Source organism: Chelonoidis abingdonii, chromosome 2 (assembly GCF_003597395.2).
Source record: "Chelonoidis abingdonii isolate Lonesome George chromosome 2, CheloAbing_2.0, whole genome shotgun sequence".
NCBI lineage: Eukaryota > Metazoa > Chordata > Testudines > Testudinidae > Chelonoidis > Chelonoidis abingdonii.
In genome coordinates this window covers 284,717,224-284,737,089 of record NC_133770.1, presented here as the reverse complement: position 1 = coordinate 284,737,089, position 19,866 = coordinate 284,717,224, and the positions used below count along the sequence as shown (strand labels likewise).

At 40.6% G+C, this 19,866-nt stretch overlaps 1 protein-coding gene across 1 annotated transcript in view; it reads left to right on the top strand.

The window, feature by feature from the left end:
- ADCY8 (adenylate cyclase 8) overlaps positions 1–19,866 on the top strand; it is a 190,767-nt gene that overhangs the window by 146,914 nt on the left and 23,987 nt on the right. The window contains exons 10-13 of the mRNA XM_032777553.2: positions 3,508–3,709; positions 8,425–8,514; positions 10,229–10,401; positions 16,151–16,232. Coding sequence (XP_032633444.1) covers positions 3,508–3,709; positions 8,425–8,514; positions 10,229–10,401; positions 16,151–16,232 — 547 coding nt within the window. The remainder of the gene's footprint in view (positions 1–3,507; positions 3,710–8,424; positions 8,515–10,228; positions 10,402–16,150; positions 16,233–19,866) is intronic.

Genomic DNA, 19,866 nt, shown 5'->3' with positions numbered 1-19,866 from the left:
AGGCTGTCAGGCAAAGTAACTCTGTTACTAGTCTTATTTCAGTTCACTAGATCAGAACTTTTTTCCTGAAATCATCCAATCATCCAATACAGTTTGTAAAATAACTTTCCCATATCAAAAGCTACCCTCTTACTTGCTTATGCTGAGGGTCACTGCAAAAAATCTCTGTTGACCAAAAGTTATTAAATTGTACCAAAGTATAGTTAGCTGTCTAGGCACATTTCATCAGAAGTATCTTTATTTTTATTGTCTGTAACAGCTCTATTTTCTGAAATCCTGTTCTTTCTGAGAACCCCAACTGCTCCCTGCACTAAAGTAAATTATTCTGAAATGGTTGCCTGCCAGTTCAAAGTCTTACACCATGTTTACACTTCAGAGATTATTGCATGAATTAATAGGTGTCAGACAAGGCTGAATCATGTTGTAAGCTCTGCATTATTTCATTCTGTCTAAGTAAAACAATTATCCCATAAATACAATTTTTCAGAATGATTAAAACTGCATCGGAAATTGTACAAATAGCAAATTTAAGACTCAATTGAATTTAACTAGTGTATAATGTCTCCTTATCAGCAAACTATAGCTAAATTATTACACTGAAAATGAAAATATCATCTATTAAAGGTAAATGGATAGTAAACTAAGTTAACATTAATAATATACATGATTAAGATTCTCTGCTTGGCTCTGTTTCATTTTGGGTACGTGTATCGTGCTTATTATTTATGTCTATTTCTGCTGTTGATTATTTGCTCACCCTGGTTTTATGTCCTTAGGTTTTTTCACAACATACATTTCCTTTTGAATATCAGCAAGCATTTTAGTTTAGTCTGTTTTCCAGGACACTTCTTATTCTCAACATGCCAAGGCCCTAGTTAAGAAGTACACACTTTTCTTACATAGATATCACCATTTATTTATGGGCTATTATGTAAAAATATTTTTAACTATTCGAGGCACCTGTAAGCAGGGCCAGCACCAAGCTATTTCAGGGCCCCATGAAGAGTTTTAGGTTTCAGGCCTCTTCCAGCTCCCTCCTCATATGATTTTCTTACATCAGCACAACTGGGCTGCCTCCTATCTGCAAATCTTCCACCTCCTAGTCTAGAGTGAATCCCCCCCTTAGCCACTTTGTAATTGCAAAAGACCCAAACCACAAATCAGAGTTTGCAATTCAGAATTTTCTCTGTACAGGCCACATCTGAACACCAAATCCAAACACCCCCAATCTGGGAAATTTTGGATTTGGATTTAATGCCCCAAGTGAAGGAGTCTGCAGATGAGAGGTGGAGGGTGGCTTCACTTAAACATCTGACAAAGAGCAAGTGTAAAGTTAAGCTATTGCCTCCCACATGACCCCTTCCATGCAACCTTAACACTGCCCTCTTTGAGTAATGCCCAAACCTGATCCTGGTGACATGGTAGAAACCATAGTACCCTTCCGTATACTGAGCACAGAGAGGGTCAGAGTTCATGAGAACTGCAGTGGAAACTGTCACAATCTTGTCTTCAATAAGGCAAAAGTCATATTTAGGACAGGCTTAGAAACCACGCTCTAACTACACCTGACCTACACTCGGCCACTTCACTTACTCCACACAAATTCCCCCAGACTGTGTTACTTCACTCTTGCCCTAAGGTTCCTCTCTGGGATGTTACCTTCACTCAGGGTGGCCGGTTTCCAGTTTTCAACTGGAAATTCCAGTCAAAAAGGGGACCTAATGGTGTCCAGTCAGATCTACTGAGCAGACACTCAAAGTCCAGTTACTGCAGGGGGGAAGAGGGGAGATGCCCAGTCATCACCTGTGTCAGCCTCTGCTTAGCCAAGGCCACCTTCTACCTGCATGGGGCGGCAGTAGCTCTCAGTCACAGCTCTACAGGAGAGTCCCTCATGACCCACACAAGGAGGGAGGAGAACAAGGGAGGAAGGGGAGAAGAGGAGTGAATGGGGGTGGGGTATTAGCTGGAATATAATTACACAAATATCTAGTGCCTGGTACACTAGCAACAAATTTGCCAAGTTCACATACCAGACAGTGAACTTGTAAGCACCTGCTTTAATACATGGCCTGACTTTCCTTTGGATCTCAGATTTTGCACCAGGCCCAGCGCTCCAAGCCCTCTCTATTACAGGAGGCTTTCCTCTAATGGAATTACTGGCGTATCAGAGGTTTGTATTTAGCCACACGCCATGTTGTGGAAGGACATGAGGCAGCAACAGGCAACCTGAGTTCTGTGTTAATGAAGATTTTTGGCCATCAATACCAGTTTAACTCCACTGATTTCAGTGCAGTTTTGCCTGATTTACACAGATTTCATTGAGGTAACAACCTAGCCCAAAGAGTGAAAAAGATAAAGGAAGACAGAATTGGTACTAATATGGCATATAGACACTAAGAACTTGATCCTGCAAAGTGCTGAGCATTTTGGCCCAGATTCAGCAAAACACTTTAGGACATGCTTAACTGTATGAGCAATCCCATTAATTTCAAGTCCCATACCTAAGCCAGAGAAACTAAACAATTCAGAAGAAGGTATCAAAAATTGAACTGGGAAGGATCTATAGGTCTTTATGCATGTGAGTATAACAATATTTATTACATCACAGGCTGTGAGGTGGGGTGTGTATGTGGCAGTACCTGATTAAGGACAAGACTAGAGAGCAATACATGGAGAATATGCCAGAGGACACTTTTCAGTTAACCTTGGTCTGCTAAATCCAATATAAGGATCACTGAGCACAGTTTCATGTACTCTGTATTTTGAAGGGCTTCTATGAAAACAAATAATTGATTATCTGATTGTTAAAATTCCATACGGTGTTTAACTGCTATGGTCTTGGGCACAATATTAAAATGTAGGTACAGAGAACAAGGTAAGCCTTACCTTTCTGTCAATGCTGTGGTCCCTTCTCACCTTAAGATCTACCACGCTATACGTGCTAGATTTTTAAGACATCTGTGCATAGCTCTAGATGCAAAAAACCCTTTGTTTTAAAACTGTCTACAGCTAAACCAGCCTAGTTGTATAACCACTAGCTTATGCATGAATAGAGCTGGGATCCTAGAGCATGAGTAGATTGGCTCTGAAAGCATCTTGAAAGAGAAGCACTGAGGCCTGAAAAGAAGGATATTTCTACCACTCGAACACCCAGTGTCTAGAGAGATATTGGTAGTAATTTCAGTGGAATGTTGCCTTGACAGCAGTTGTTTAGCAAGCTAGGATAATAAAATAAGTGAAGTAATGGTCAGCCATATGGAATATAAATAATTCTTTGTATTTACTGGGATGTCCACAGCATATACGATGTTTCTTGGGACTAATTATACCAGTCATTAGAACAAGTGATTTTAAGGGAAAAAACTGATGGAAAAGGAAGGGAAAATGTGTTGTGATCTAACTAGTATTTATTTCCTAATGCTAACTAGCAGTTTACTAGTCTGTTTTTTTAATACTAAGTGGTATTGTTTTAATATTTTGTTGGGTTTTCTTTTTTGTTACCTGCAGGATGATGCCAATGGTCATTCAGTTTTCCATTCTGATTATGCTGCACTCCACTCTTGTTCTAATTACCACTGCAGAGGATTATAAATGTTTACCCCTAGTGCTACGGAAAACTTGCTGCTGGATTAATGAGACCTATTTGGCCAGGAATGTGATCATTTTTGCATCCATTATGATTAACTTTCTGGGAGCCATCATAAATATTGTAAGCATCAGAGGGACTAAGGGAGGGTGGTACATGTATACGGGAAAAGCTTTTTTATGAATTATTAAATCATATCATTCTTCTTGCTATTCTTCTTGCTAACTAATGTGGTAATGAGCCACCCGTTATTTAAATATAAAAGACAAAGCTGAAGCGCTTCAGGAAATTCAACCAGTTGTTTAAAATATGGTTTTCTAAAATGCATAATTATTTCTCCCTTATGAGGATTATCTATTTTAAAATCCCATCTGCTGCTTTCCGCTTAACGTGTCCTGTGCTTTGCAAACCATTTATGGTCTACTGCTGTGATGATGTGGTTTCTTAAGAACTAGTATTCCAAATAATGATCACAAATAAAAGGTACAGAATTCTCATCTGTTGCAACTCTGCTGTAAATTAGATTTCTGAGCAATGCTTTTGACTGATAATGTACGAAAACACCATCGCATTCCCAGTGGAAGAAAGGATCAAATGTGGGGTAGTCCAGTGGTTAGAGTAAGAGACAAGAAGTCAGGAGTCTTATTCTCAGTTCCTAACTTGGCTTTTTATTCAATGTGTGACCTTTGGTGAGTCACTTAGCTTATCTCTCTGTCAGGGTACCCATCTGTAAAGTAAGCAATCAATGTTTGTAAAGCATTTGTGCTTAGATACTAAGTGCTAGTGCTTTGATTGGGTGGTGACGAACCCTATAGAAAAGGGTCTGGTGTAACTGAAAAATGCAAGAGTGCGCAGACTATCTGAAGGTCGTCAGAGGCACCAGCAACTTTCAGATAAATGGGTCAGATAATCAAGTCAGCCAGTCCAACCAGCACTGAAGTCTGCACTCAGGGTGAGCTAGGGTGACCAGATGTCCCATTTTTAAAGGGACAATCCTGTTTTTTGGGACTTTTTCTTATATAGACTCCTATTACTCCCCACCCCTGTCCCATTTTTTCGCAGTTGCTATCTGAGCAACTCAGGAGAAGGACCTTGGAGTATTGGTTGATCACAGGATGACTATGAGCCGCCAATGTGATATGGCCGTTAAAAAAGCTAATGCGGTTTTAGGATGCATCAGGCGAGGTATTTCCAGCAAAGATAAGGAGGTGTTAGTACTGTTGTATAAGACTGGTGAGACGCTATTAGGAATACTGTGTGCAATTCTGTCCTCCCCATGTTTAAGAAGGATTGAATTCAACCGGAACAGGTGCAGAGACGGGTACTAGGATGATCTGATGGAATGAACCTGTCTTATAAAGGAGACTCAAAGAGCTTGGCTTGTTTAGTCTGACCAAAAGAAGCTTGAGGGGGATATGCTTGCTCTTTATAAATATATCAGAGGGATTAATATCTAGGGAGGGAGAGGAATTAATTTAAGCTTAGTACCAATGTGTACACAAGAACAAATGGTGTAAACGGACACTAGGAAGTTTAGACTTGAAATTAGATGAAGGTTTCTAACCATAGAGGAGTGAAGTTCTGGAACAGCCTTCCAAGGGAGTTGTGGGGAAGACATACTGGCTTTAAGACTAAGCTTGATAAGTTTATGGAAGGGATAGTATGATGGAATAGCTTAATTTTGACAATTGATCTTTGATTTACAGCAGGTAGTATGCCCAGTTGTCTGTGATGGGATGTAGATGGGTGGGTCTGAGTTACTGCAGAGAATTCTTTCCTGAGTGCTGCTGGTGAGTCTTGCCCACATGCTCAGGGTTTAGCTGATCGCCATATTTGGGGTCAGGAAGGAATTTTCCTCCGGGCAGAATTGCAGAGGCCCTGGAGGTTTTCGCCTTCCTCTGCAGCGTGTGCATGGTCACATGCTGGTGGATTCTCTGCAGCTTGAGGTCTCAAAACCACAATTTGAAGACTTCAGTAACTCAGACATAGGTTAGGAGTTTGTTATAGAAGGGGATGGGTAGGATTCTGTGGCCTGCTTTGTGCAGGAGGTCAGACTAGATGATCATATTGGTCCCTTCTGACCTTAAAGTCTATGAGTCTATGATCACCCTAGGGTAAGCTGAAATCTCACTGTGTGAATTACAATACGTTCATCATTCTCTCCACTTCTGAAGTATTTTTTGACAAAGGATCTTGGAGTGCTTTACCTGCTTTATTTTACTATTTGTATCTTTATAACTCCTGCCAGATGAAGACCTGAAAGCTCTTTCCAAAAACATAATTAATTAAGCCACCATATGATAGGCACATGTTATTATTTCCCCCTGTTTGATAGACGGGGAAATGTTGCCACAATGAGATGAAATGACAGACAAAGTCTTGTGTGCTGAAGTCAAACCTCTGACTATGAATAACCAAGAGTTTAATTTAGGGCTTGTGTATATGAACAGTTAGCACATAGCAATCTGGAATGTAAATCCACTCTGCACTAGCCTGCAGCACGCTAACTGTCCATGCGGGCCCTGTTGCCATGCACTAAAAGTTCCCTCGTGCACTTTAATCTACTCCTATTTCATAGCAGGGTAGAACAAAGCACACTATGAAACTTTTAGTGCGCAGCAGCGGATTCCACTTGGCAGTGAATGCATGGCAGGCTATCGCGAGGTAAATTCACACCCCAGCTTGCCACACGCTCACTTTTCATAGAAACAAACCCTTACGGATGTCACCATTGTGGTTTCACCACCCTGTGTTTTGCTGTTGTCATTCCATTGTGACTGGCAGATGGTTATTGGTGTGCTATGGCTTCCTTCCAATTTCTTTGTGATATCATGTAGCCAGTGGTAGGGAGGACAGTGGCAGGAAGAAGACTGTGACCACTGATTCTTACCATTATAAATGAAGTCCCCATTGTCTTCAGTAGGGCCAAGTTTTCATGCATGGTATTTAGATTATTACCAGGAGAATGGTGCAGTTTAATCTTATATGACTTCTGCTTCTAAAATGGGCAAATAGATTATAGTTGTGTTACCTTTGTACCAATAGTTAGTACAGTCGTGGTAAACATTTCTAGCTAGTGTATTGCTGTTGCTTCATATCTGGCCTTAGAAAACATACCATAGATATTCATTCATTAGCCCATTCATTTATAAGCCGACCCCCCAAAATAGATAGGTAAAAATAGCAAAAACTGTATGACCCTTTCATAAACCAACCCTATATTTCAGGGGTTGGAAAACGTTGGCTTCTAGCCATCAGGGTAAGTCGCTGGCAGGTTGGGACATTTTTGTTTACTTGGAGGATCTGCAGGCATGGAGCCCCTCCACTTCTTTTGGCCGTGGTTCACCATTGCCAGCCAATGGGAGCTGCGGGAAGTGGCGCCACTGTGGGAAGTGGCGTTTATAAGCTGACCCCCGCTCTTTGATGCGTCACTTTTTTACCAAAAATATTCAGCTTATGAACGAGTATATATGGTATACAAAATTTCACAGGGGTATTCCAACATGCCTATGAGTTCTGTCTGGTTGATCCTAGTACTTACTATTGAATTGCACCTCATAGATCACTCCATCTTTGTAGCTAAATGCATCTGCTAAGTTCACAGCACCAGTTAAAAAGGGCATGAATCATTGAATTAAAAAAATAATTAAATTCTTTCTAACAAAAAAGATTTGTATTTTGCTTCAAGCTTTCATCAGAAGGTCAAGTGGATTTTATGTTTCTCCAAATTGGTTCACCCATCCCTGGTGGAATATTCAGATACTACCTCTAAGCCTGCAGATTTTTAACTAGATATCCAAAGTGGTTCTCATGGACTCTATAGTGCAAAAAGAGATAGTCTCTGATGAATGCCATATGAATTTATATAAGACATAAACTATGAATTGTCTCTGAGAATTGCACAAATATCCTAGAGGATGGTACTGCGTTGCTGAGACCACCATTATTCAAAGAACAAATAGGAGAGTTGCAAGCTGAGACTTTATTAGAATTTAACTATAGGAAATTGGACCTCATTAAACAAACTATCTAACTCTGTTTCCAGGAATGAGAGAGGATTTAGCCTGTAAGTATTAGCCTGCTAATAAACATCCAGACTGGATTAACGTGTGTGACAAGTGACTCCTTCTGACTTCATTTTTAAGATATGAAATCATTACAGAATTTTTCTGTTTTTATATTATGCTATATTGCATCTCAAACTGCCATTTGGTTTAGATTTTAGCTGATTTATGTATGTTAATTAAAATATTCTATTTAAAACATTTATTGAGTTTGTATCAGATAAATCTATTTCCAGTACAACACTCTAGTTTCCCGTCATCACAATAGTCACTCCGGAATCTTGGGATCGAATTCTGTTTTTTGAATGCACAAGCCAAACTTCTGGTGAAGCTATGGGAATTTGGCCCATATCTGCTAGGACCACACTGTTATTTTTGGTGTAATGTGTATGTTGTCAAAATGGTGCATAACTTTTATGTGTGCAAAAATATCTATCTATGCATGTAAAGTGGGTATGTTTAATTAATCTATTCTTAATCTAATTAATCTAATCTTGTGAAATGAGTTTGGTCTTTATATGCCAATAGACAGTTGCACACAGACTTCCTAGACATCTTCCTACCTTTTCAGCCTCGGGATTTTCTGCTGAGGCTGCTAGCAAGGGAGCCAGTTGTGGTGGTGGTGTGTTTTGTGATGTGGACACCTGGAAACCAAAGAGTTCCCTGCTCCATGTCCACCTAACTCAATGGGGGATTTTGGTCATCAGGGAACAGTACAGTGGGTAACTTCAGTTTAAATACATCCCTAACTTGTTGTTTTTTTTTAATTCACAGCTATGGTGTGATTTTGACAAACCAATACCCTTTAAGAATCAGACTTTCAATTCCTCTGAATCTTTTACAGATATCTGCTCCTATCCTGAGGTATTTCTGAGTTTATATTTAAACTTGTTGAGATCTTAGTGTTTATCAACATGCTGGTAGAAAACACACTGGAAGGTTACAGAGAGAACCAACCTGATGCTCTTGTAGGACATTACAACCAGTTTTTGCCCTCTATTGTTGATACAGTGGTTCCTGATGCCCCTCCCTTTGCACGGTTCTCACAGATCACTTCCATAGGCAGGTGACTTTGGCAGACATATGCAGTTTTAGTAGACTAGGGTGGCTATGACAAAATAACATTTTGAAGTCCTATGCTATGGCGAAGGCCAAAGAAGAGTTGGTTTTGCAATCAGCACACCTGCGAGGCCTGTTTGCTTGCTCATATCCTTATTGAGCCAAGCGCTTATGCACATCCTTATGTTCCATTCAAGGTAATGAGAATAAAGAAGATGCCTGAGTGATTGGCTAAACCAGGACCCTAGACAGTGAGAATGAGACACTTTTTGTTGGCTCAAACTCCTGTTTGAGTTGACTTTTGTCAATGTTTCATTGTTTTCATTATAGACTTTTAAATAATTGTAAATGCACCCAGAGATTATTCCTTGGTTCAATAAAATACAAAAATCAATGTAAGTCAGAGGAGATCAATGGAGTGTGCTAATAAATCGTACACACCAAAAAAGAACTTCAGTGACTCAGCTGCCACAGTTTTCTTTCCAATCTGTGCCTTTGAAGCAGATGGACTCTTCCTTCCATTGGGAGCAAACACAGCAGCAGACCTGAACTGGTTGGTTGTAGATAAAACAAGTATGTTACTCTAAAAGAGGCATGTGGCAGTGTCATAATGTTGCCATTGGTATGCAACTAATTTCTAGGTGGCAGCATGTTACTGGAGAAGAGAGGGCAAAGAGGTGGCGTAAGAGAAATTACATGAAAATAACCAGTTCGGCGCCATTACATAATATTCCTAATGAGATATTATGGAGGTTTATTGGCACTAAGATGCTCAGATTGTAGGTGTTGACGTTGCCATTTCAAATGTAAGCAATATGAGGCCAGGTCCATGTTTTCCTCTATGTACAATGTCAAGTACAAGGATGGTTTGACAAAAACGTCGTCATGAAGAAAAATGAGATGTTGAAAGTACTAGGAAATGAGAGGTGAATGAGGTTCTGGGCATCACATTGTAAGAGGGTGATGAAATTTTGCTGGATTTGCAACACCAAAGTACCCCTTCAGGTTTGATTCTCCACTTGAACAGCATGGAGGGGGCATGTTGCAAAGCAGGGGCTCCATGATCCTGAACCACTCAGAACTGGTGTAAGAAAGGGACTGGGGCAAACCTAATTTACGCCCTGAGAGACCATTTGCAAGTGGGCAACTAGGTGTAATGCCCTCTCCTCTCCCCACTGTGCTCGAGAAATGCCCTTCCCAGGATGGGGTAGCTAGCATAGGAAGTGGCAGAGCGATCTCTGCCAGATTTCTACAAGCAGAGATTTCTCCTGCAATCCTCCTCTGACCATCTGCACACAAACTAACTGTAGTTATTTTGCACCGATTACTAACTATATATACCCCATAAATGTTTAGGCCTAAATTAACGTAAATGTCCACTGTACCGGGATGCTTCAATTTTTGGTGCCCAAATGGGACACAGAGCTGAATTTTCTTAAGTTCTGATCACAATTAATGGACACTGAAAATTCAGGCCTTCATAAAGTTGAAACTGACCACTCATGCTCTCTATTTTCAGTATTTTGTCTTTACCGGTGTCCTGGCAATGGTGACCTGTGCAGTGTTTCTTCGTCTCAACTCTGTTCTGAAGTTGGCAGTGCTTCTCATTATGATCGCAATCTATTCTCTGCTGACTGAGACTGTTTATGCCTCCCTCTTCCTGCGATACGACAACTTTAATCACAATGGAGAGTAAGTGATAGCAACTACATTTGGAAAAAAATGTCTATTGTTGTTATACGTTTTATGGGCCGGATTTTGCCACCTTTCCTCACAATGAGTAGTGCCATGTTCCAAAAGGGACCCCTAGTGTGGTAAGGTGCTACTCACCAGGAATAAGCACACCTCTGTGTGCACTGTATCCTTGCTTTCATTTCTTTAATAATCATTAATAATTAAGGATAGGACTGTGATCTCCTTACTCATGCTGAATAGCACCTCCGCTTTTAATAGCCCCATCGGAGTCAAAGGAACACCTTGTGGAATAATATGCTGCTCAGTGTGGAAATGAGATCACAATCTGGCCCTGAATAAATAATAACAACACTGAGCTCTGATATGGTGCTCTTCAACCATACATTTCAAAGCATTTCACAACCGTTAAATGAAAGAATCAATATATTCTTGGCTAAGAAACCAACAAGACATTGAATTTGGAGTGATAGTCTCAAGTTTATTGGAAATAGTTTCGACTGTCAATAAGTGATCCATATGTTATGGCAATTCAAATAAAAAAGAAAAAGTAAACTCCAGACATTCACCAGGAGTTTTAAACAGTAATTAGCAATGAGTATCAATTAAGAGATAATGCAAAAATCTTAAGCATAATTTACATATACATATAAAATCTATCTGTGCATGTAGATTGTATGTAACATACTTCCCTTAGATAATATGGTGGAGTAGCAACACCATACTTAAGGTTGTGCCTGACATCTAATTTTAAGGGGGCTGAAAAACTTGCATTAGAAATGAGTTTTGAATGAAGGGATTGATTTGAAATGCTGAAATGTAGTTTGAACTTAGCTATCACGATTCCAGACAACACTATATATTAAACATTTTTGAAGTGGCTCGTGTTTTCTTCAGAACCCTTTTTAAAATGTACTAAAGCTGCTTTAGGTAAGATGTTAATGTGAGCCTTTGCTATCAGTACTTTGGATGATTGTTAGATAAAAGCTGCAGCCTGCTTTGTATGACTACTTCTTAAGGTTCAAAGAGTTAACGTTTAGGGCATCCACAAGACTAATTAACAACGTTAGAGGCATAAAATCTGTGACGTCACAATGACTGAGGGTTTCAGATGACACAGTGTGTCAGGCTTACTTGTTACTATGGCACTGGAAGTCTTCAGAAAATGTAATGGAAATCCACATTAACACAGTGTGCATGTTTGCTGTACTCTAGTGGCCAGGCCACTTGCAGAGGTTTATGCTATTGCCCTGAGTTAATGGAGCTGGTCCTTTCGGCCCCTGCAGTAGACTTGCATGCTTTTAGATTCAGAGTTCAATCCCTGAGGTCCAAGGGAGTCATTATGTGAGGTGGCTCATGCAGGGGTTGTGGACTGTGTACAGTATTCTCAACATGAACTTCCCAGGGCAGGTGGACTGTGTTAATCACACAAACACAAGTATGACTTTATAGCCCCCTTGAGTGGTTAGATCATAAGTCAGATCATCTGCAAGGACTGAACTTGGGAACTAGTAGATCTAAAGCCTTAAGCCGCTGCTGCTTGAGCTAAATGGACTGTATCCGTCAGCTCACATGTAGGAGGAGACTTGTGAGCCTCTACAGAGCCCTTCAGGGTGAGGCTTTCTCTTGCTGTGCAGTTATTTTCTTTGGGGCTTGCAAGAGCTACTATAATATAAATAATACTGATAATAAGCTACAAGCATCAAATGTCATAGTGATATATTTAAGCATGATCTTCCTTCTCTGAGCTACCTGCTCCTGACGGCTAATTTACTCAGTTACATTTCATTCATGCCATGTGTTGCTATTTTCTGTCCTCTGCTAGGAGTGTAATGTCATGTCATTAAACACTGAGGGACAAAAGGGCCTTAGAAACACAAAAAAATTTACCCTGAGTCGTCTCATTTCTAGACAAGTCAGTACCTCTTTGCTGCAGAAAACATCTCATTAACTAGCCATAGATGCATGAATGGAACACGGCAGGCTTAATATAGGTCTCATAAATGAAAAAAAAATAAAGCTGTAGCCGCTTTGATGTGTAGATCCTTCCCATTTCAAATCTCAAATGAGTGGTATTGTGGTTCTCTAATATTCTGTGCAACTCTGTGGCCATATGAACCGCCTGTAGTATATGCGTGTGCTCGTATGTACCAAGAGCTAAAATATTTCCTTTGAACCATGTGCATGTAGCCCAAGGACCTGAGGGGAAGGAAAACTCTCCTCAAGGTACTCCACAACTGCTACTGTAACTTTAAAGCTGCCAAAGCCTCCATTCTTGCTCTGTCCTTGCCCCATGGGGACAAAAATGGGTGGATTTGCAGTCTCCTCCCTGGCCCTTCCTCAGCCAGCCCTCCAAGACACAGGGGACGTGCACCTCCTAGTCCTGAGGGAACTCTGTGCCAAAAAAAATAAAAATTCTGCACACAATATTTTAAAATTCTGCAAATTTTATTTGTCAATAAATAAATGACAAGGTTCTAGCATGGCAGTGAGGAGCACAGGTGACTAGCTTCTCAGAGGTGGAAGATCACCCTGCTGTCCCTCCGCCCCAGGACACGGACTTGGCCATGAGGCTGCACCCAATCCTGACACAGCACAAGGGCTGGGCCTGCCCTCTGTGTCCCAGGGAGGGAGAAGGGATCTCCCACCTCTATGCAGCCAGTGGCCTGTGCGCCTCACCACCATGCTGGAGCCTCCACATTTATATATTGACAAAACAAAATTTGCACAGAATTTTGCAGAATTTCTAATTTTTTGGCACAGAATTTTCTTGGGAATAGGAATTCCAAATCCCCACATTTGAACCATCTCTAAAAATTACCTACTGTAGTCTTTGATACACAACATTAACGTGTAGATGAAACAGCTGAATTCCCATCGATTACCCTTGAGCCATCATTTCACCCTTGTCTCTGGATCTTTCGAGGCTAGAAGGAAGTGTTGTATATCTCTCTGGAAACCTTATTCCACTGCTTCCAGAGCCCTGCTCCCCAAAAGAAATGCAGCTTAATTGGAAGCAGTGCTTCTTGGGGTTCCCATGTATTTGAGGGTAGGTTTACACTTAAAACACTGTAGCACTTCAGTGAAAATGCTACTATCCCGACGGGAGAGCTTATCCCATTAGTGGAGTTAATCCACCCCCACAAGAGGCAGTAGGTATGTCGACAGGAGAAGCGCTCGTCAACATAGCGTTGTCTATTCCGGGGGATAGGTCAGTATAACTGCGTCACTCAGGAATGTGGATTTTTCACACCCCTGAGTGACATAATTATACTGATCTAAGTTTATAGTGTAGACCTGGTCTAAGTGCCCCTTGAGCACTCATAAAGTGATAGAATTGCCAGTGATGATGCACATTTTGGACTAGTCCTGGACCAAATCTAGAGAATTTCACATTATAATTTTTCTTCAGATATCTTTGTGTTTTCACACAAAATAGTCATATATCCAGATCAATTTAGCACAGATGTACCTGCTTACATTACCCTCAGCTACAGTGATATTTACAGTGTGTCCGTTGGTTTATTGTTATGTATTGGAGAATTGTCTTTGTTCATAGCCAGTCTTGGATTGTTAGGGAAAAAGTCTAGTAGAAAAGAATGTACAAATGCTATTATTAACATAAATCATCTGATACTTAAAAAAGAGGTCAGGTTGATTAGGACTTAACAGTGAGTGTTACTATTAGAAACCAGTTTTCCTGACAATCTTGAGGCACCATGAATGACAGTGAGAAGATACCAGTTGTTACAGGGCAGTTGTTGCTAAAAGGCATATTTAAGGAGATGCTTACTCTTACAAAAAGGCAGTATATTCTAAGCATACTAAAAATATTCTCATTTTCTGTCAGGAAATATTATCAGATGGGTTTTCATGGGATGACTTCAGTTTGTTGATAATATGAGTCTTGGGCCAAACTGATGAATGCTATGGTGAGGTTAAAAAAAAGACTATTATATTGAACCATGTAACTATTTTTTTATAACACTGTGAGATAAGAGAAAAAGTGATCTAGGTACCTGTTGCCATTCTAAAATTACCACAGAATAGACTGACAGGCAGGTAGATAGATATGATCAAGTTATCTGCTATCAACAAAATATCCAACAATTTTAGCCCTCTTTCCTATTTACAAATCATTTCCAAATACAACCGATTTTTGCAAATCTATTTGTAATTGCTCAAATAGAGCGCAATGTGTTTGTATAAGGTCTGGGTTGTTCACAAACTGTTCATTTTATCTGTCCTGCTATTTGTTATTCATGGTAGTCAAATGATATTGTTTCCAGTCTTGACAGGAGGATTGAAAACATCAGGAGAATACGCAATTATGAATGGTGTCTGCCTTTATTCATACACAAATACCTTTCTTCACTTTTTAACTATGAGCAATTGTATGAATAACAGACATTTCACAGATAAATGTGTGAACAAAGCCTATTTATGTGAATATTCATCGATAGTGATTAAAAAGGGACTCAGCATAATCTAACCAAACAGCCACTTGGAATTCAAATAAGAGGCACAAATAAATTATCTGACTTGCCCCAGATGTCTGGAAATCACTTGCAAAGCCAGGAATAGAACCCAGTAGTCCTGACTTTGTCTTCTACTCAAATCCCTCTCTCAGCCGGATCTAGTAAAAATGTGTTTGCCGTATTTCACCAGCTCAGGTCAGGAGTATCATTAGAGTAGAAGAGAAAGTCCGAACTCCTGGATTCTATTCCAGGCTTTGCAAATGACTTGGGGAAGTCACATAATTTGTTCATGCCTCTCCTTACCCAGCTGTAGAATGGACTGAATACTGATCTACCTCAAAAGGGTGGTTGGAGGCTTTGTCAATGTGTGTAAAATGTTTTGAAGTCCTTAAATGAAAGGTGCTAGGCACATGCAAAATAGTCTAACAGCTGAAGTTAGGATTGTAGGTCATAATCCCAGATATAGGGTCAGATTCTCTCCACTCTTCCAGACCCTTTGTACTGCTTCACCAGCAAAAAGGTGCCAGATGCTGGTTATATTTGGCCAGCTGCGACTTCCTTAAGTGAAAGGAGGTCTCAGCTGGCCTAAAGTCAGCATAGCTGGTTCCTACCCTGTGTGCTGTCCCCTGGTCCTGGCACAGAGGCCATGCTGGGAGCCAAAGGAGGTTTCTAAGGGTGCAGCAGGAGTGTACTATGCTCGCCCCACCTTGTGTAATGGACCCTTTGGGGCCACTAAGCTGCTCTAAACTCCAGCAAGACCAGGGGAAACTAGAGACTCATAAAACCATAACACAGTCTGTGACAGGCCCCCTTCTTCATTGCCAAGTAGGTTTTGATGCTGCAGATCATCCTGGCCCATAGCTCTGAAGCCTGGATTGGGAGAGGACTGCAGGGTGCATTCCTCATTTAAGGATCTATTTAATCATGTCAATTCTGTTTATTGCTTACTGCTGCCACTGGGATCACCACCACAAAGAGAGTGACTGATGCATGGCTTCTCTGTCACAGTTGGAAGGGAAGGATTAGCATCTTCTGATTGCCATTGGAGGCTTCGCTTGAATCTTTCAACACATTGGTTATTAGACAGTGAACATTTTAATTACGGTCTTGTACTGTTTAATTAATTATTATTGGTTATATTTTTAAATGCCAAGGTTTTTCACAACAAACTGTAGAAAAGCACATAGGTTACCAAATTAAAGCCCTCCCTGATTAAAATAAAACACTGACCGAACAATAATAATGTTTTTCTTTGGGTTTTTTCTTTCCAGAACCGATTTCCTGGGCACAAAGGAGGCGTCCTTGCTACTGATGGCAATGTTCCTGTTAGCCGTATTTTATCATGGTCAACAGGTAAAGCAAACATTTACTGTAACTGCTCACTTTACAAACTAGAATTGCAGGATGCAGCAATAATTACTTTCAAAATACCAGCTGCCATTTGAAGCAAATATTTTTATCCACTTGAGTATATGACCTTTAATAATGTAATGTCAAATAAGCCATAGCAAAGACTGATTAAAGAAGGCTCACATCCAACATGGAGCAGTTTTAGTGATTCTTAAGAGCAGCATGCACTAGTATTCAATGCTGTGCACGCACTGCATAGTGGAGAGAGGTCAAATGTGCAATGGTCTGTGTATCTTAGGTACTTATATGGCTCCCATAGCCGTAGTATTGAAGTGTCTCACCATCTTTGATGTATTCATCCTCATCACTCCCCTGTGAGACAGGGAAGTGCTGCAAGCCTCAATTGACAGATAGGAAAGGGAGGCATAGAGAGGCCAAGTAACTGGGACTTGAGTGCAGAACTGCCACATCCCAGGTGAGTGCCCTAACCACTAGGCAAGACTTCCTACCTAGAATGCCTCTGAAATTGAGAGTTATGGTTAAGGTGGGACCAGGATCTGAACCCATCTGTGCTTCTGGATTTGTAAACGTAAAACCTCATTGAAGTTGTTACAAAACCAATCTAGGGCGGTATCAGTCTCTAATGAAGTCTAAACTCCTTGGGGTTCTACAGTAGGAATGTTAAGATCTAACCCTCAGCAGTCCTAGACCAGTGGGGGAAACCCCCCTTTGGCTTCAGCTGAAGTTTTTTTCTGAGTAATCACTGAAGGATCAAGCCCTTAGAACACCCCAAGTTGTGCAAGGTGAAGTTGTGGCATCGAGGCACAGTGCTGCATTCGAGCAATGTGAAGGAATAGCACTTCTGGGGTGGGGGTGGCATTTGGAGTCATTCTGCTTCAGGAAGATGCAATGCCTCCTGGAGCTCCCTGGTTGGGCTGGTGGGGATAGGAGTAATTTGCTACAGCCCTGTAGGGGATGCAGCATACTCCCCTCTGCCATCTGGGAGGAGAGGAGAGCATGGGGAAAGCATGGCTCTTTATGTTCTTAATCTCTTTCCAGGGAATTGTTCCTAGGGACAATCAACTTGAGTGCAGCCCTTGTGCTCTCACAAATGCAGGGGCTGTGATTCAGACCAGCCCTTACACGGACTAGGATTTGGACAATAATGTAGATTTACTTTCACTGACTACACTGAGGTGTAAATTTGGCCCTGACTTGCAACAAGCAAATGGATTGCACATTGTAAATCAGGGCAGAACATGGTCCTAGATGTTTTTAAATCACTTCTTATTTCTGGAGATCTTGACGTTTAGTCATAGAAAAAATAGCATGTGATCATGTAATTAAATACAGTATCAATGCATGTGCACAAGAGGGCCAAATTAAGGTTGCATGGGAAATGCTCATGTTGGCATTTCCTAACATTTAAAGTGCTTGAGTTTGCAACCTTAATGTTCTTTCAATATAGTTTGTATGTAATTTCCCAGTTAAAAAAAAAAAAAAGAAGAAAACAGAAATTCCACTACGTGGTATCATATTGACACCCATATGGGGTAATCAGCAGGGCTGGAACCTTTAGATCCACCACAGAGATCTCTGCCACTTGAGCTAATGGAGTAAGTGATAGCATTAGTAGGTTGTCATCCTCTGTGGGGACTTGCTGTAGAAGGGGTTGAGAAGCACACTTTGCCAGTAGTATAATAAATACTTACTGAAAAATGGTGGGATTTAGGAATCTTGGGTTCCATTCCAGGCTCTGTGGGGTGAGTGTTCTCTAATGGGCACAGATTCTTCTGCATATTTCCCCCAAGCTTTGACCCCTTCTGCTCCATCCTGTCTAACCTTGCCCTGTGCTAATTCACACAGCTGACACAAAGGCCACCCCCTGCCAATTTTCAAGACCCTGTTCCTAACACAGGCATTCATTAGAACTTTCAATAATGGTTGCCCACATTTTTTTTAACATTGATAAAATGGATTTTTCCCTAGCCTCATTCTCAGAAATGGCTAAATGATTCTGGCTGAAATGTTCCCAAAATACCCTGATGCAGATACCTGGTATGAAAAATTTCAGTCAAAACAGCTATAGTTTGGCAAAGTTATAAGCAATTGAAAACAGGGTCTTATAATGGGCAACATCAGGCAACCTTAATAATACGCTGCATATGATATGCCACCGTGTCACCTTGTGTTCCTTGCTGTCTCCTAATTTCAGCTTCCACTCACCTCAGCAATATATTGAAAGCATGTAAAAGTCGAAGAAAGAGCCCAGTTCTCCAGAATAGATATATAAAAATAAAGAAATCACTATGGAAACGTGGAGATAATGGGGATTTGCAAGAAAGGGGTTGAAATAATTGTAAATGCTTTTGTGTTGGGTTTTTTGTTTGTTTTTTAAATTACATAGTATTGAATGGTGTGGAGTAGAAAGAATGTCTTAGAAGTGGATGAAACAGAACACTAAAAGCACCTCAGAGAAGAACATAGAAAAGATCCTCATATTTATATATGAAATAAAAAACCTTTAAAGTGTAACAAAAAGCAAAAAATCCTCAAATATGCTAAATAAAAATCACGACAGTCTGATTCTTCACGCTGCTACTCCAGTATGAGCAGCTCCAGTATGAGCAGCAAAGACACTGATTTCAGCATGCATTGGTGTAAAACTGGAGTGATATGATGAAGGAACCATGCTCAGAATATTTTAGGGATGAGGGGAAATGCTGTGTAGTGATTGATTTAATATGGCCAAAGGGAGAAGATGAATGTAGGAAACAGGTTTAGGAAATGAAAAGGATGTAGGATCAGGATTTTAGGAAGCCACAGTTTGGAACACATGGCTTGGCAATCATGAGATAAGCTTAAAAATTATGAGATTTTAAAAATAGTAAATTCTGGGTTCTTTTGATTTGCCTCTGCTCTTGGAACCTTTCAGGTTCATGTTTTCAAGCTTTTATCTGCAACCATGAGGCTAGAAACTTACTATTTTTTAAATGAAAGCTGAGATGCCAGATAATAACATGAATCCACCTGCTGGAGATTTGTGAAATGCACCACAGAGCACAAGGACTAGGAACAGTGAGAATTTAGCCCTATACAAAAGCAGCCACGTGTGCATTTAATAATGTACTTGCCCAATGGCCAGGCTGGTTCTACTGGAGGGTGAGCAGGGAGGTCACCCTGAACACCAACTTCCAGGGGACACCATAAAGGTGTTCTGCTTGGCCTAGGGCTGTTCCTGCCAAAACCATTGTGTCCAATATCCTATATTGTTCTGTGTTCCATGAAACCTGTTGAATTGCAGCAGCATCTGAAATAGATGCCAGTTTTTTAAAGATAGGGATAAAGCAAACAGATTAGCAACTTTTAAGGGTAAGCATTCTGCAAATCTCCATATGAACACTGAGGGTACGTCTACACTGCACGATTATTTCGAATTAGCTTAAACCGATATTACAAAACAGATCTAATAAAATCGGTTTAGCGCGTCCACAGTGGGATCCCGAAATCGATTGTTTGTGTCCATGGTCCAAAGCTACCATCGATTTCAGGAGCGGTGCACTGTGGGTAGCTGTTCCTCAGCTATCCCATAGTTCCCACTTCCGTGTTGAGAGCACAGTGCCTGATGGGGCAGAAA